The following is a 15,659-nucleotide window of genomic DNA, read 5'->3' as shown; positions in this document are numbered from 1 at the left end:
AAGTGTTAAACAAGGACCTGCCATGACCAAGTGTTAAACAACCACCTACAATGACCAAGTGCTAAACAAGTTCCTGCCATGACCAAGTGTTAACTAGTACCTACAATGACCAAGTGTCAACAAGTACCTATAATGACCAAGTGTTAACAAGTACCTACAATGACCAAGTGTTAACATATACCTGCAATGACCGAGTGTTACCAAGTACCTACAATGACCAAGTGTTAAACAACCACCTTCAATGACCAAGTGTTAACAAGTACCTACAATGACCAAGTGTTAACATATACCTGCAATGACCGAGTGTTACCAAGTACCTACAATGACCAAGTGTTAACAAGCACCTACAATGACGAAGTGTTAACAAGTACCTATAATGACCAAGTGTTAACAAATACCTACAATGACCAAGTGTTAACATGTACCTACAATGACCAAGTGTTAACAAGCACCTACAATGATCAATTCTTAACAAGCACCTACAATGACCAAGTGTTAACATGTACCTACAATGACCAAGTGTTAACATGTACCTACACTAATCAAGTGTTAATAAGTACCTACAATGACCAAGTGTTAACATGTACCTACAATGACCAAGTGTTAAACAAGTACCTGCCATGACCAAGTGTTAACAAGTACCTACAATGACCAAGTGTTAAACAACCACCTACAATGACCAAGTGTTAAACAAGTACCTACAATGACCAAGTGTTAAACAAGTACCTACAATGACCAAGTGTTAAACAAGTACCTACAATGACCAAGTGTTAAACAAGTACCTACAATGACCAAGTGTTAAACAAGTACCTACAATGACCAAGTGTTAAACAACCACCTACAATGACCAAGTGTTAACTAGTACCTACAATGACCAAGTGTTAACATTCACCTACAATAACCAAGTGTTAACAAGTACCTACAATGACCAAGTGTTAACTAGTACCTTCAATAACCAAGTGTTAACAAGTACCTGCCATGACCAAGTGTTAAACAACCACCTACAATGACCAAGTGTTAAACAAGGACCTGCCATGACCAAGTGGTAAACAACCACCTACAATGACCAAGTGCTAAACAAGTACCTGCCATGACCAAGTGTTAAACAACCACCTACAATGACCAAGTGTCAACATGTACCTACAATGACCAAGTGTTAAACAAGTACCTACAATGACCAAGTGTTAAACAAGTACCTACAATGACCAAGTGTTAAACAAGTACCTACAATGACCAAGTGTTAAACAAGTACCTACAATGACCAAGTGTTAAACAACCACCTACAATGACCAAGTGTTAACTAGTACCTACAATGACCAAGTGTTAACATTCACCTACAATTACCAAGTGTTAACAAGTACCTACAATGACCAAGTGTTAACTAGTACCTTCAATAACCAAGTGTTAACAAGTACCTGCCATGACCAAGTGTTAAACAACCACCTACAATGACCAAGTGTTAAACAAGTACCTGCCATGACCAAGTGTTAACAAGTACCTACAATGACCAAGTGTTAAACAACCACCTACAATGACCAAGTGTTAAACAAGTACCTACAATGACCAAGTGTTAAACAAGTACCTACAATGACCAAGTGTTAAACAAGTACCTACAATGACCAAGAGTTAAACAAGTACCTACAATGACCAAGTGTTAAACAAGTACCTACAATGACCAAGTGTTAAACAACCACCTACAATGACCAAGTGTTAACTAGTACCTACAATGACCAAGTGTTAACATTCACCTACAATTACCAAGTGTTAACAAGTACCTACAATGACCAAGTGTTAACTAGTACCTTCAATAACCAAGTGTTAACAAGTACCTGCCATGACCAAGTGTTAAACAACCACCTACAATGACCAAGTGTTAAACAAGGACCTGCCATGACCAAGTGTTAAACAACCACCTACAATGACCAAGTGCTAAACAAGTTCCTGCCATGACCAAGTGTTAACTAGTACCTACAATGACCAAGTGTCAACAAGTACCTATAATGACCAAGTGTTAACAAGTACCTACAATGACCAAGTGTTAACATATACCTGCAATGACCGAGTGTTACCAAGTACCTACAATGACCAAGTGTTAAACAACCACCTTCAATGACCAAGTGTTAACAAGTACCTACAATGACCAAGTGTTAACATATACCTGCAATGACCGAGTGTTACCAAGTACCTACAATGACCAAGTGTTAACAAGCACCTACAATGACGAAGTGTTAACAAGTACCTATAATGACCAAGTGTTAACAAATACCTACAATGACCAAGTGTTAACATGTACCTACAATGACCAAGTGTTAACAAGCACCTACAATGATCAATTCTTAACAAGCACCTACAATGACCAAGTGTTAACATGTACCTACAATGACCAAGTGTTAACATGTACCTACACTAATCAAGTGTTAATAAGTACCTACAATGACCAAGTGTTAACATGTACCTACAATGACCAAGTGTTAAACAAGTACCTGCCATAACCAAGTGTTAACAAGTACCTACAATGACCAAGTGTTAAACAACCACCTACAATGACCAAGTGTTAAACAAGTACCTACAATGACCAAGTGTTAAACAAGTACCTACAATGACCAAGTGTTAAACAAGTACCTACAATGACCAAGTGTTAAACAAGTACCTACAATGACCAAGTGTTAAACAAGTACCTACAATGACCAAGTGTTAAACAACCACCTACAATGACCAAGTGTTAACTAGTACCTACAATGACCAAGTGTTAACATTCACCTACAATAACCAAGTGTTAACAAGTACCTACAATGACCAAGTGTTAACTAGTACCTTCAATAACCAAGTGTTAACAAGTACCTGCCATGACCAAGTGTTAAACAACCACCTACAATGACCAAGTGTTAAACAAGGACCTGCCATGACCAAGTGTTAAACAACCACCTACAATGACCAAGTGCTAAACAAGTACCTGCCATGACCAAGTGTTAAACAACCACCTACAATGACCAAGTGTCAACATGTACCTACAATGACCAAGTGTTAACAAGTACCTACAATGACCAAGTGTTAACATATACCTGCAATGACCGAGTGTTACCAAGTACCTACAATGACCAAGTGTTAAACAACCACCTTCAATGACCAAGTGTTAACAAGTACCTACAATGACCAAGTGTTAACATATACCTGCAATAACCGAGTGTTACCAAGTACCTACAATGACCAAGTGTTAACAAGCACCTACAATGACGAAGTGTTAACAAGTACCTATAATGACCAAGTGTTAACAAGTACCTACAATGACCAAGTGTTAAACAAGTACCTTCAATGACCAAGTGTTAAACAAGTACCTGTCATGACCAAGTGTTAAACAACCACCTACAATGACCAAGTGCTAAACAAGTACCTGCCATGACCAAGTGTTAAACAACCACCTACAATGACCAAGTGTTAACATGTACCTACAATGACCAAGTGTTAACAAGCACCTACAATGACCAATTCTTAACAAGCACCTACAATGACCAAGTGTTGACATGTACCTACAATGACCAAGTGTTAACATGTACCTACAATGACCAAGTGTTAACAAGCACCTACAATGACCAATTCTTGACAAGCACCTACAATGACCAAGTGTTAACATGTACCTACAATGACCAAGTGTTAACATGTACCTACACTAATCAAGTGTTAATAAGTACCTACAATGACCAAGTGTTAACATGTACCTACAATGACCAAGTGTTAACATGTACCTACAATGACCAAGTGTTAACAAGCACGTACAATGACCAAGTGTTAACATGTACCTACAATAACCAAGTGTTAACATGTACCTACAATGACCAAGTGTTAACAACCACCTACAATAACCAAGTGTTAACATGTACCTACAATGACCAAGTGTTAACATGTACCTACACTAATCAAGTGTTAACAAGTACCTACAATGACCAAGTGTTAACATGTACCTACAATGACCAAGTGTTAACATGTACCTACAATGACCAAGTGTTAACAAGCACGTACAATGACCAAGTGTTAACATGTACCTACAATAACCAAGTGTTAACATGTACCTACAATGACCAAGTGGTAACATGTACCTACAATGACCAAGTGTTAACAAGCACCTACAATAACCAAGTGTTAACATGTACCTACAATAACCAAGTGTTAACATGTACCTACAATGACCAGGTGTTAATAACCACCTACAATAACCAAGTGTTAACAAGTACCTACAATGACCAAGTGTTAACAAGTACCTAGAATGACCAAGTGTTAACATGTACCTACAATAACCAAGTGTTAACAAGTACCTACAATAACCAAGTGTTAAGCATGTACCTACAATGACTAAGTGTTAACAAGTACCTACAATGACCAAGTGTTAACAAGTACCTACGATGACCAAGTGTTAACATTCACCTGCAATGACCAAGTGTTAAACATTCACCTACAATGACCAAGTGTTGACAAGTACTTACAATGACCAAGTGTTAACAAGTACCTACAATAACCAAGTGTTAAGCATGTACCTACAATGACTAAGTGTTAACAAGTACCTACAATGACCAAGTGCTAACAACCACCTGCAATGACGAAGTGTTAACATGTACCTACAATGACCAAGTGTTAACAAGTACCTACAATGACCAAGTGTTAACATGTACCTACAATAACCAAGTGTTAACAAGTACCTACAATAACCAAGTGTTAAGCATGTACCTACAATGACTAAGTGTTAACAAGTACCTACAATGACCAAGTGCTAACAACCACCTGCAATGACGAAGTGTTAACATGTACCTACAATGACCAAGTGTTAACAAGTACCTACAATGACCAAGTGTTAACATGTACCTACAATGACCAAGTGTTAACATGTACCTACAATAACCAAGTGTGAACAAGTACCTAGAATGACCAAGTGTTAACAAGTACCTACAATGACCAAGTGTTAACAAGCACCTACAATGACCAAGTGTTAACAAGTACCTGCAATGACCAAGTGTTAACAAATACCTGCAATGACCAAGTGTTAAACATTCACCTACAATGACCAAGTGTTGACAAGTACCTACAATGACCTAGTTTAAGCATGTACCTACAATGACCAAGTGTTAACAACCACCTACAATAACCAAGTGTTAACAAGTACCTACAATGACCAAGTGTTAAATATTCACCTACAATGACCTAGTTTAAACATGTACAATATTAACTTACCATCGCTTGTCTGCGTCTGTGGCCGAGCATCCTTGTCGGATAAGTGTTGACAGGATACCGTCTGTCCACTCGTGAGTCATCGCGTCAAACTCTCCGTACAGCTGACCCATGCTTATAGACTTCGGGTTCAGCACGTTTGTCTGGTGAGTAAGCAATCACAGTTAAACAACCACAAAGTAATGTGAATAACTTCATAAACTCACATAAACAACTTTGCAAACTCACACGAACAACTTAACAAACTCACATGAACAACTTTACAAACTCACATGAACAACTTTACAAACTCATATGAATAACTTAACAAACTCACATGAACAACTTTACAAACTCACATGAACAACTTTACAAACTCACATGAACAACTTTACAAACTCACATGAACAAATGATAAACTCACATGAACAACTTTACAAACTCACATAAACAAATGATAAACTCACATGAACAACTTTACAAACTCACATGAACAACTTTACAAACTCACATGAACAACTTTACCAACTCACATGAACAACTTTACAAACTCACATGAACAACTTTACAAACTCACATGAACAACTTTACAAACTCACATAAACAAATGATAAACTCACATGAACAACTTTACAAACTCACATAAACAAATGATAAACTCACATGAACAACTTTACAAACTCACATGAACAACTTTACAAACTCACATGAACAACTTTACAAACTCACATGAACAACTTTACAAACTCACATGAACAACTTTACAAACTCACATGAACAACTTTACAAACTCACATAAACAAATGATAAACTCACATGAACAACTTTACCAACTCACATGAACAACTTTACAAACTCACATAAACAAATGATAAACTCACATGAACAACTTTACCAACTCACATGAACAACTTTACCAACTCATATGAACAACTTTACAAACTCACATGAACAACTTTACAAACTCACATGAACAACTTTACCAACTCACATGAACAACTTTACAAACTCACATAAACAAATGATAAACTCACATGAACAACTTTACCAACTCACATGAACAACTTTACAAACTCACATAAACAACTTTACAAACTCACATGAACAACTTTACCAACTCACATGAACAACTTTACCAACTCACATGAACAACTTTACAAACTCACATAAACAAATGATAAACTCACATGAACTACTTTACCAACTCACATAAACAACTTTACCAACTCACATGAACAACTTTACCAACTCACATGAACAACTTTACAAACTCACATGAACAACTTCATAAACTCACATGAACAACTTTACAAACTCATATGAATAACTTAACAAACTCACATGAACAACTTTACAAACTCACATGAACAACTTTACCAACTCACATGAACAACTTTACAAACTCACATGAACAGCCTCATAGTTTCCGCCGCTGATGGAAGGTTGTCCTTTGAGTTGCGTGAGTCCTTTGGCGAGGACGTTGTAGCACTTTGTCTTTCCCGAGCAAGTTGGTCCGACCAACATGAGTCCGTGCCTCACAATAGTCGTCTCGTACAACTGGATACACTTGGTCACAAAACCATCCACCTGAACAACAAGTTGTGAACTTGCATGTGTGGCTGAAGTGCCCAGGAATTTCAAGTTTTGACTTGATAGCACAGTTAGTGAGACAGTGGTCGCGTGTTCGTATGGTCGTAAGTTCGAATCCCACTAAAGTACTGTTTTTTATTGTGATCTCTGCATGACGGCAATATATATTTCAATAAACTACCTTTTTATAATTAAATAGAATAATTTGAAATAAATTTACGTTAGCTATTTATCCTTTAAAAAATAATTGGCAAAACTTATTTCGAGCCAAGCGATAATCTTAAAGTGAAACCTTGATATAAAAGTATTTTAATTGAAAAGTGCTTTTATTGAACAGTATTTTTATTGCGAGGTAAGATTGACCTCCTGGACTCCGAGCTTGGGGCAAGCTTCCTTGATGGAGTCCATCAGAGCTCCGTAGTTGATCGCCTCCTCCTTGATCTTCGGGAAGAGATCGGACACGATTCCTCGGAAGAGCTTGAGGTCATCCAGGAGGAACTTGGGGACGTTTACATCGCGGATCGCGCGGAGGCAGATCACCTCCTCCTCCATGTCCGGATGCTCCCGCTTCAAGTTGCCTGGACAACGCGAAAAGTGGTAATTATTGCGCAACAATGGAAAGGGATTTTAAGAGTACATCCAATGCACTGGCGTATGAGCGAATCTAACGTTGTTTCTTATTAAGACTATGACTGGAAGTGGTTGGATCACAAAGCTGCGACAAAATAATTTTTCGTTAAACATCTGGAGTTTTACGAATTAAAAAAAGCAACTTTTGGAGAAACACCGACGACAACTTAGTGTAGTTTTGTCATTGGTTGCGCACACCCAATATCACATAAAGCTCACCAGCTGCTGAAATGACGGTCTTGACAGCTCTCATTCCGAAATCGTAATGATCCTGTGAACTGAGTTGTTCCGACGAAAGCTTAAACGTTGTCGTAATCTTCTTCGCAAGATGCTGAAAGAGAATATTCATCAGAGAAGCCACAACCGAACAACATGGATGCTTATCGTTGAAGTAATTTGTTACTTAATATTATTATCAAGAATCTGAGGTTATAATTGATTTTGCACAAATAGTTTCAAAATATGAAAATATCAGATCTCTAAATTGGTACGAAATAAAGAACTCATATTAATGATTCTGACACAAGACTGTTTCCCTCAAGGTCGAGGGATTTCCCCTCAAAGTCCCAAGTTGTTTCCCCTGGCTGCTTACCTTTGCGTCGTTGAAGCCGAAACTGTAAAGTGAGATCTCAGCAATCATAGCGTAGTCAGGGACCATCATAGCAACCGGTCGGAACAAAGCCTAAAGAACAAAGGGAATTGTTGGTGAAAATAACAAGGAACAAAATGTTTGGGATTGTTGGGAAACGTGGACGTACAAATCCACTGGTGGGTGAAATGCAAGTCTGCATAACAAACAACGTGAACATGGCACAACTGAATGAATTTGTTGACCTGCTCAGAACAATATAAACAGATGAGGATTTATTTACACAACAAACCTTAGTTCCTACGAGTCAATTAACATGAAGTTTTTGTAATAATGGGATTATATGGACATAACAAGCAGGGCTATAATTACAATTGCATTAAGTTTCGCTTAAAGCCTACAGATCACCAAGTATTGTGTGTCACCTTGAGGTTGTCTGGCAGCTCAGTGCGACCTGCGTATCCCGGATTCATTGTGATGAATACAGCGCAAGAAGCCTTGAGCGCGATCTCAACCCCCTCGAACATGAACCTCTCCAAACGAGCGCTTTGTGCGTTCTGGATGGTCGCTATCTGCTGCGCCACCACCGAAAGCACCTAGACATTCAAGCCAACATAACAAAAAGTAATGTGAACACTTGAACAACACTGCCATATGTAAGCCATTTCATATTCGTACTTTGTTCTAACCACAAAAATATACTTTGGCGTCAAATCGACACAATATACTTACACACCCATCGGTGAATGCCTTTAAAGCGAGTAAATTTACATCTGGTTGTGTGACAACACACTCTTAGTTTATGACGTCATAATAAGACCCCCTGACCCACCTCGATGTCGATCCGGTTGAACTCGTCGAAGCAAGCCCAAGCCCCCGAACTCGCGAGTCCCTTGAAGAACTTTCCCATGGCCATGAAGTCGAGTTGGTCGGAGCAGTTGAACACCACGGTCTGGATGGCGAGCGCTTTGCCCAAGTCCTTGGTCGTCTCCGTCTTACCGGTGCCAGCTGGCCCTGCAGGGGCTCCCCCGAACTTGAGATGCAGGGCGCCGGTCAGGGTCAGGTAACATCTGGAAAGTAGAGGGGGGTTGTTGAAAGTAGGGGGTCAAGTGGCGTCTGGGGTGAGCGTTGTTCGAGTTGTTACCTGTCAGTTAGTGGAGTGATGACGAGACGTCCAGTGTTGCCCAAATATTCGTAGCCGTAAGGGAACTCTGCGTTGACAGCCCTCACAAACATGTTGCCGTTCATCCAGTAATACCTGGAACAAATATTCAACATAATTCCACATTGCATCCTGTTTACAGTTTCGCAGCTAAGAGCAAATTAATCAATCCAATGTACAACGTTGTTCAACAACTCTATGGGTCAATCCAACATCAAGTTGGTTGCCACTTACCTGAGCTGGCTCATCCACTCAAAGTCGTTCACCCCTTTCACTTTCTCCTCGCACAAGTTGCCGACCACATCGCGCGCGTGCACCTACAGTGACGTCACAATTAGAACAACAAAGCAACTCAGTGTGGGGTTTGTACTAACCTCGATAACGATGAGTGCTGACATCATCATCCGCTCCAGAGCGGTCAACTTCCCTCTCACCAAACCGACAAGGTCGTTCAACATCTGGATGAGGCGCTGGTGCAGCTCGGGAAGTTTCCCGGCCTCTATGGCCTCCTCGACCATCTTGGCCCAGTAAACTTGCGACACCGCGATCACCACTTGGCCTGCCACCACACAATGCAGTTGAGGGGTGATAACCGTGGCAACAACTGACATGTCCCCTTCCCCGTATAGTTTGTGCTATTTCATGGCAAGATAGTTAAAGATTGATTTCACAAGGTTGAATAAGTAAAAATATATATCTAAAGGCCTCTCTCTGTTCCAAGCCAAAACCATACATTTCTAAAACCTTCGAATTTTGTCTAGCCTTAAAAATGTTTTCGAAAAGTTTGATAAAATTAAACTATCCTACAAGTGATTTCCAAATTTTAACATAGGTTTAACGTTGGTAATCAAATATGCACCTAACTTACCAGGAAAGCAGAGTTAATTGTGCCAAGGCAAAATGCGAACTTACCAGGCCAGTTGAGCACCCACTCCGTCCTCTCTGTTTCCTGGTAATCGCTGACCGCATTCTCGCATTGCATCCTCACACTCTGCATCATCACTCTCTCCACCTCACCAAGCCAGTCCTCCACGTTCCCTGTGGGATAAAGATCCTCGCTGAAGGCAACATGCTCGCCCTCACCCGAGATCATCTCCGTCATCTTCATGTCAGACTCAAACTTGATCTGACAACAAAATGTGCGAGTTGATAGATGTGGAGTAAATTAAACTCAGAAGTGTTGAGGAGTCAAATACAGTTCGTCTTAGAAGTGATTGGCAACCCACTATTTGTACTATTTCACATTGAGATCAACTTTGAATAAAAAAGACGTTATAAAACAACTTCAAAACATCAATTTAAAGCCAACAAAGCCAACTGAATATTAGTTTTAAACGTTTCACAGCCCTTCTAACATGGCGTCAAACTTGTGTTAAATTACCTTGAATATATTCTCGAAGCACTTCCTGAGATGAGGTTGGACGGCGGTCGGGTCTTTGGTCTGCGACAGAATCTCAAGAAGCTCATCATCGGAAAGAAAGTAAAACCTGGAAGGTGGAAGTTAAGGATGAACAAAGTAAAATGAGGAAGACGGATCAAACCAGCGGATGGCTCACCTGGGGAATGAGGCTCGCTTCGTCTCCAAATACTCGCTCAGTCCTTTCTGAACTTGCTCCAACAATTTGTTGCACTCCTTCAAGCTCTCAAGGAGCCGAGCGTCCGAACACAGCGAAATCACCTTAGAAAAGATTACTTAAAACTGGGAAACTTCACATAAACAGAGCGAAATACGCAGATATTGTTGATAACACTTGTAAAAGTTACAAAAGTAGGCAAAATTTACATCACATGGGAGACAATAATAATACAATAGTGCTCAAGACATGCTACACAAATTGCTAAGGTTTATCTAACGCGTGATCACCTGCGTGATAAGCGCGTGATCACCTGTGTGATGAGCGCGTGATCACCTGTGTGATGAGCGCGTGATCACCTGTGTGATGAGCGCGTGATCACCTGTGTGATGAGCGCGCGATCACCTGCGTGATGAGCGCGTGATCACCTGCGTGATGAGCGCATGATCACCTGCGTGATAAGCGCGTGATCACCTGCGTGATGAGCGCGTGATCACCTGCGTGATGAGCGCGTGATCACCTGCGTGATGAGAGCGTGATCACCTGCGTGATGAGCGCGTGATCACCTGCATGATGAGCGCGTGATCACCTGCGTGATGAGCGCGTGATCACCTGTGTGATGAGCGCGTGATCACCTGCGTGATGAGCGCGTGATCACCTGCGTGATAAGCGCTTGATCACCTGCGTGATAAGCGCATGATCACCTGCGTGATGAGCGCGTGATCACCTGCGTGATGAGCGCGTGATCACCTGCGTGATGAGCGCGTGATCACCTGCGTGATGAGCGCGTGATCACCTGCGTGATGAGCGCGTGATCACCTGCGTGATGAGCGCGTGATCACCTGCGTGATGAGCGCATGATCACCTGCGTGATAAGCGCATGATCACCTGCGTGATGAGCGCGTGATCTCTGTGTGATGAGCGCGTGATCACCTGCGTGATGAGCGCGTGATCACCTGCGTGATGAGCGCGTGATCACCTGTGTGTTGTCGTTTGCGTTCTTCATGAGCTTCCTCCACATCCTCTCCATGGTCTGGTATCGCTTCCCTTCAACCGGGAGTTGACGGTTGATGTCTTCCGAGCTGAATATGGGTTCGAGGTAGAGCCACGATCGCTGGCAAACCAACCACTCGTCCAACACGTCCTATACAATAACAACACGTCCTATAAACAACAACACGTCCTGTTCAACAGAAAATAGTAAGCTATGCACATAACTAATTGTTTTGAATCATAACATATATATAATTATATTAGATTATACTACTTAAATAAGTCTATTTATACCGCACGTACGTGACAAATTTATTTACGCCTAACAAGAGGATGTTTTCGTACGCCGACTTGTGAGTGTCACAAGAGGTTATTACATCGCCAAGTTAAATCAAAAGATTGACGTCAAAAAAATTGGTAAACCGTGATTGCTGACTCATGCTTTTTACCTGCGTCATGCTCAGCTTGCTCTCCCAAGTAGCAATCCTCTCCTCGAAAGGTTTCTTGTAAGGGGAGAAGGACATCGTTTGTGTCATCACAATGTGGTCATCAAGCAACTGTGACGCTTCTTCCGGTGATTTTATGATGAAAGTTCCGGTTTCTTTGTAAGATTTCACCTTGAAAATTGGTACAAGGTTATTGAAGGAATGTGCCAATTCTAGAAATGATAGTTGTGGGGATCCCAGTAAACCTTATTTTATGGGGAAAAGCTGAAATAAACAAATAAATACAAAAATGCATCTTAAACACTTGATTTACCTCAAAGGTAATATAGGATTTATCAGTAGAAGATGTTGAAGGTTTACCTCGAAATTGATCGGTTCCCATTCCTTCTCCATCTTGTCAAGAGCTTGCTCGATACTGAATTCCTTCCCAGCAACTTCGGCAACTTTGGCGATCTTGTCGATGTGATCAGCCAAGTTCATCTCAAGGCACTTGCTGAAGGTCAAGGCCGCCTACACAACACAGCACTCACTCAGTAACAACTATCAACAGGGAGATTACAACTTGCTAAATAGAGATTTATCACTTACATAAAAGACGGAAAATGTTTTAGAGTAACATAAAGAATTGCATCAATTAAATTATTGCTGTTAGCTTTAATTTAGTTTTAATGTACCAAAAAAACAATTAAAAATGTTTTGTCACGTTTGGTCAAACGAAAAAAGAAAAAATACACTTGTTTTAAAAATAGTTATAATAATTTTAGAGGCAACAATAAACCTGGTCATGCAGCATCGTATCATGGACCTGTATTGATTATAATCTGTAAGCTGGAAACAACATAAAACTTGAGATATTTAATCGATGAAAAAAATTAGAAAAGCATTTGATCCTAACAATTGATTTATCAGCCAAGTTATACACGGTATGTTTATACCTTTGGTTGAACGGAGAACCCAAGTTCCTTGGAGAGAGCGTCCCAATGCCTTATCCTCATGCCAGGGTTGCGCAATCCTTGTATGAGTGGGATGAACGGTTTGAACCCATCCACGTCTCCCTTCACTTGCAGGGCAACTTGCTGCACGCCTAACACACAAGCAGCTCTAAAACTACTGCACATTAACAGTAAAAAGCCGACACTTCTTAATCTAAAATTCTAAGTACACGTAGTTCACGCCTAACAATATTAAACCTTCATGACACGTCTAACAATATTAAACCATCATTATTTTCCATGTAAAACAAATATAAAAGATAATTTTTATATATTCGCAATAATTAAATATAATTTCAATCTTACCAGGAATCTCCTTGAACTGCTTGGCGCATTTGTGAAGAACTCTGAAGCTGTCGTTCACGCTCCGCTCCATTTGTTCGGCGTCGATTGACGTCAGCGGGTCATTCATCCATGACTCGTGCCACCTCATCCAATCAGAAGTTGTCGTCCAAAGGTCACGGTAAGGTTGGAAGTCTTTCACCAACTTGCTCAGCTTATCGTACTGTTGTCACCACGTATCACGTCACAACCGCGATTGCATGACGTCACATGGATGAAGTCAGGATGGATGACGTCACATGGATGAAGTCAGGATGGATGACGTCACATGGATGAAGTCAAGATGGATGACGTCACATGGATGAAGTCAGGGTAGATGATGATTTGTGTAAAAAAGAACGATGACGTAGTTACGAGATGATGACGTAATGAAATAAACTACAGAAACTACGAAACTAAAAGATTATGAGTGAAATGACGAATGTAGAAAAAACAAAACAATGTTAAACGTTGATAATGAATGCATTTCTATGTTTAACTACACGCCACAAGTTTAACGAAGGGTTAAAGTTGTGAGAGCTAGAGACAGACTGAACAAATTGGTTTCTGTCACAAACCGATCTCAAGTAAAGGGGTGAGAATAATAGTTTTTCGAGAATAACCACGATCATTAATCCTGGCAACATGAACAATGAACAAATGGGGATGACAGCGTCACTATCAACTAGTTGACGTGAAAAAGTGAAATTTGCAATCTGCGTCTGTGAACATCATACGTCGTAACACAGCATAACGTCAAGAAGAGGCAAGTTACGTCATCATTAGGATAACGTGACGTCACCCTTCTTCACGCACGAGTGAACAAAGCAGCGATGGGTAAAACCCCAACCCGAGAACGACAAGCCTCGTGAAAGGATCAGGAATTTCGAAAAAGACTCAACAAAAACCTCGCGGTGGGAAAATATTTATACGACTGCCGCTACATGGCGCCACTGAGCCTCACATAAGTGCATTTTGTTCCCCAATGCTTTACACTTGTGAGGGAATGTCCAAGTTATGCTTTGCGTTTGTTAAACCAACCTTATGGTATAAAGAACATACGGCGTATCAAAAGTAACCTCGATGTTAGAACATCAAATAACATTCTAAAAGGCAACTATAATACCAAGTTACATTACGAGGCAACAACTAATGCCACGCTGAACTTCGTTGTTTCAAGCTCACCGAAGCAGTTTCGGCCGACGCGCGATTGTCTCTATGACGTCACACTGCGAGGTTTTTGTCAAATTTTTGCGGCATTGGAACGGTCATGGATGGATGCACACGCAATAGCTCGTGTAATCGAAAGCCGAGGAAATAACAAAACAGGAATATTGAAGCTTGAAAGTCGAAAAACAACGCGCGTCAAACGTACTTTGTAAAATAACACCGATAACACAAAAGTTTATCTGAAAACATTAAAAAAAACGCCCAATGCATAAACGTGTTGCATTCTGCGGAATACAAATAGTTGTTAGCTTACGTTGGTGACCGGCATCCCGAATAACCTCTCTCTCTGGTTGTAAACCTGAGCAAGTCCCTGGCATTCCTTGAGTTGTTTGTTGATGCGACGAACTTCGTTGGCAACCTCGTGAGCTTTGCTGATCTCGTTGTGGGCGGCGAACCCAGCAACAAGCATCTAAACACAATAAACACGCTCTACACAACCAAACATCTAAATATAATACGTAAAAGTACACAACTCAACCAAACATATCAGTCGATAAATTGGTAATCAGTAGCAAATGTATATCGCTAATGTTTAACTCTGCCTATGCCTATTTGGATAGCTGGGTTAGTATTGGTTGGTTAGGGGGGTAGTGTAGGTTTGGTAGCTGGGCGCATGTGCCACCTGCAGAGTGTCCAATCTGTCCTGGAAGTTGTTCTGGTCTCCCAGCTGTAGTTTGTGGAAATGTTCCTCAAGTTCGTTCAAAGTGCTGTAAGTAGCTTCCATCTGATCTTCCAACTTCTTCGGCCAACCGATCGCCGACCACCTGTGAAGAAAAATCGGTTTGGTTGGTCGAGAAGGTTAATTATGAACGGGGTTCGTTGGTTGAAAGAGGAAACAGTTTCGTTTAAACAATACATTTGCGGGTAGGGAGGCATTTCTGCTGAAAGTTGAATGCAACAACATTAAGTTACAATCTATTTAGTTATCTAATTATC

At 40.6% G+C, this 15,659-nt stretch overlaps 1 protein-coding gene across 2 annotated transcripts in view; it reads right to left on the bottom strand.

The window, feature by feature from the left end:
* LOC146137124 (dynein axonemal heavy chain 1-like) overlaps positions 1–15,659 on the bottom strand; it is a 55,106-nt gene that overhangs the window by 17,913 nt on the left and 21,534 nt on the right. For both annotated transcript variants that reach the window (XM_083395535.1, XM_083395536.1), the window contains 20 exons: positions 15,346–15,487; positions 14,977–15,132; positions 13,479–13,677; positions 13,116–13,264; positions 12,541–12,690; positions 12,184–12,351; positions 11,721–11,885; positions 10,724–10,845; positions 10,549–10,654; positions 10,080–10,293; positions 9,542–9,726; positions 9,402–9,484; positions 9,150–9,263; positions 8,838–9,075; positions 8,431–8,601; positions 8,009–8,098; positions 7,636–7,747; positions 7,150–7,364; positions 6,604–6,783; positions 5,221–5,360 (listed from right to left, as the gene is read on the bottom strand). In XM_083395535.1, coding sequence (XP_083251661.1) covers positions 5,221–5,360; positions 6,604–6,783; positions 7,150–7,364; positions 7,636–7,747; positions 8,009–8,098; positions 8,431–8,601; positions 8,838–9,075; positions 9,150–9,263; positions 9,402–9,484; positions 9,542–9,726; positions 10,080–10,293; positions 10,549–10,654; positions 10,724–10,845; positions 11,721–11,885; positions 12,184–12,351; positions 12,541–12,690; positions 13,116–13,264; positions 13,479–13,677; positions 14,977–15,132; positions 15,346–15,487 — 3,099 coding nt within the window. The remainder of the gene's footprint in view (positions 1–5,220; positions 5,361–6,603; positions 6,784–7,149; positions 7,365–7,635; positions 7,748–8,008; positions 8,099–8,430; positions 8,602–8,837; positions 9,076–9,149; positions 9,264–9,401; positions 9,485–9,541; positions 9,727–10,079; positions 10,294–10,548; positions 10,655–10,723; positions 10,846–11,720; positions 11,886–12,183; positions 12,352–12,540; positions 12,691–13,115; positions 13,265–13,478; positions 13,678–14,976; positions 15,133–15,345; positions 15,488–15,659) is intronic.

Source organism: Ascidiella aspersa, chromosome 8 (assembly GCF_963924565.1).
Source record: "Ascidiella aspersa chromosome 8, kaAscAspe10.2, whole genome shotgun sequence".
NCBI lineage: Eukaryota > Metazoa > Chordata > Ascidiacea > Phlebobranchia > Ascidiidae > Ascidiella > Ascidiella aspersa.
Note: the sequence above shows the minus strand (reverse complement) of the source record. Positions and strands in the feature narration are given on the sequence as shown.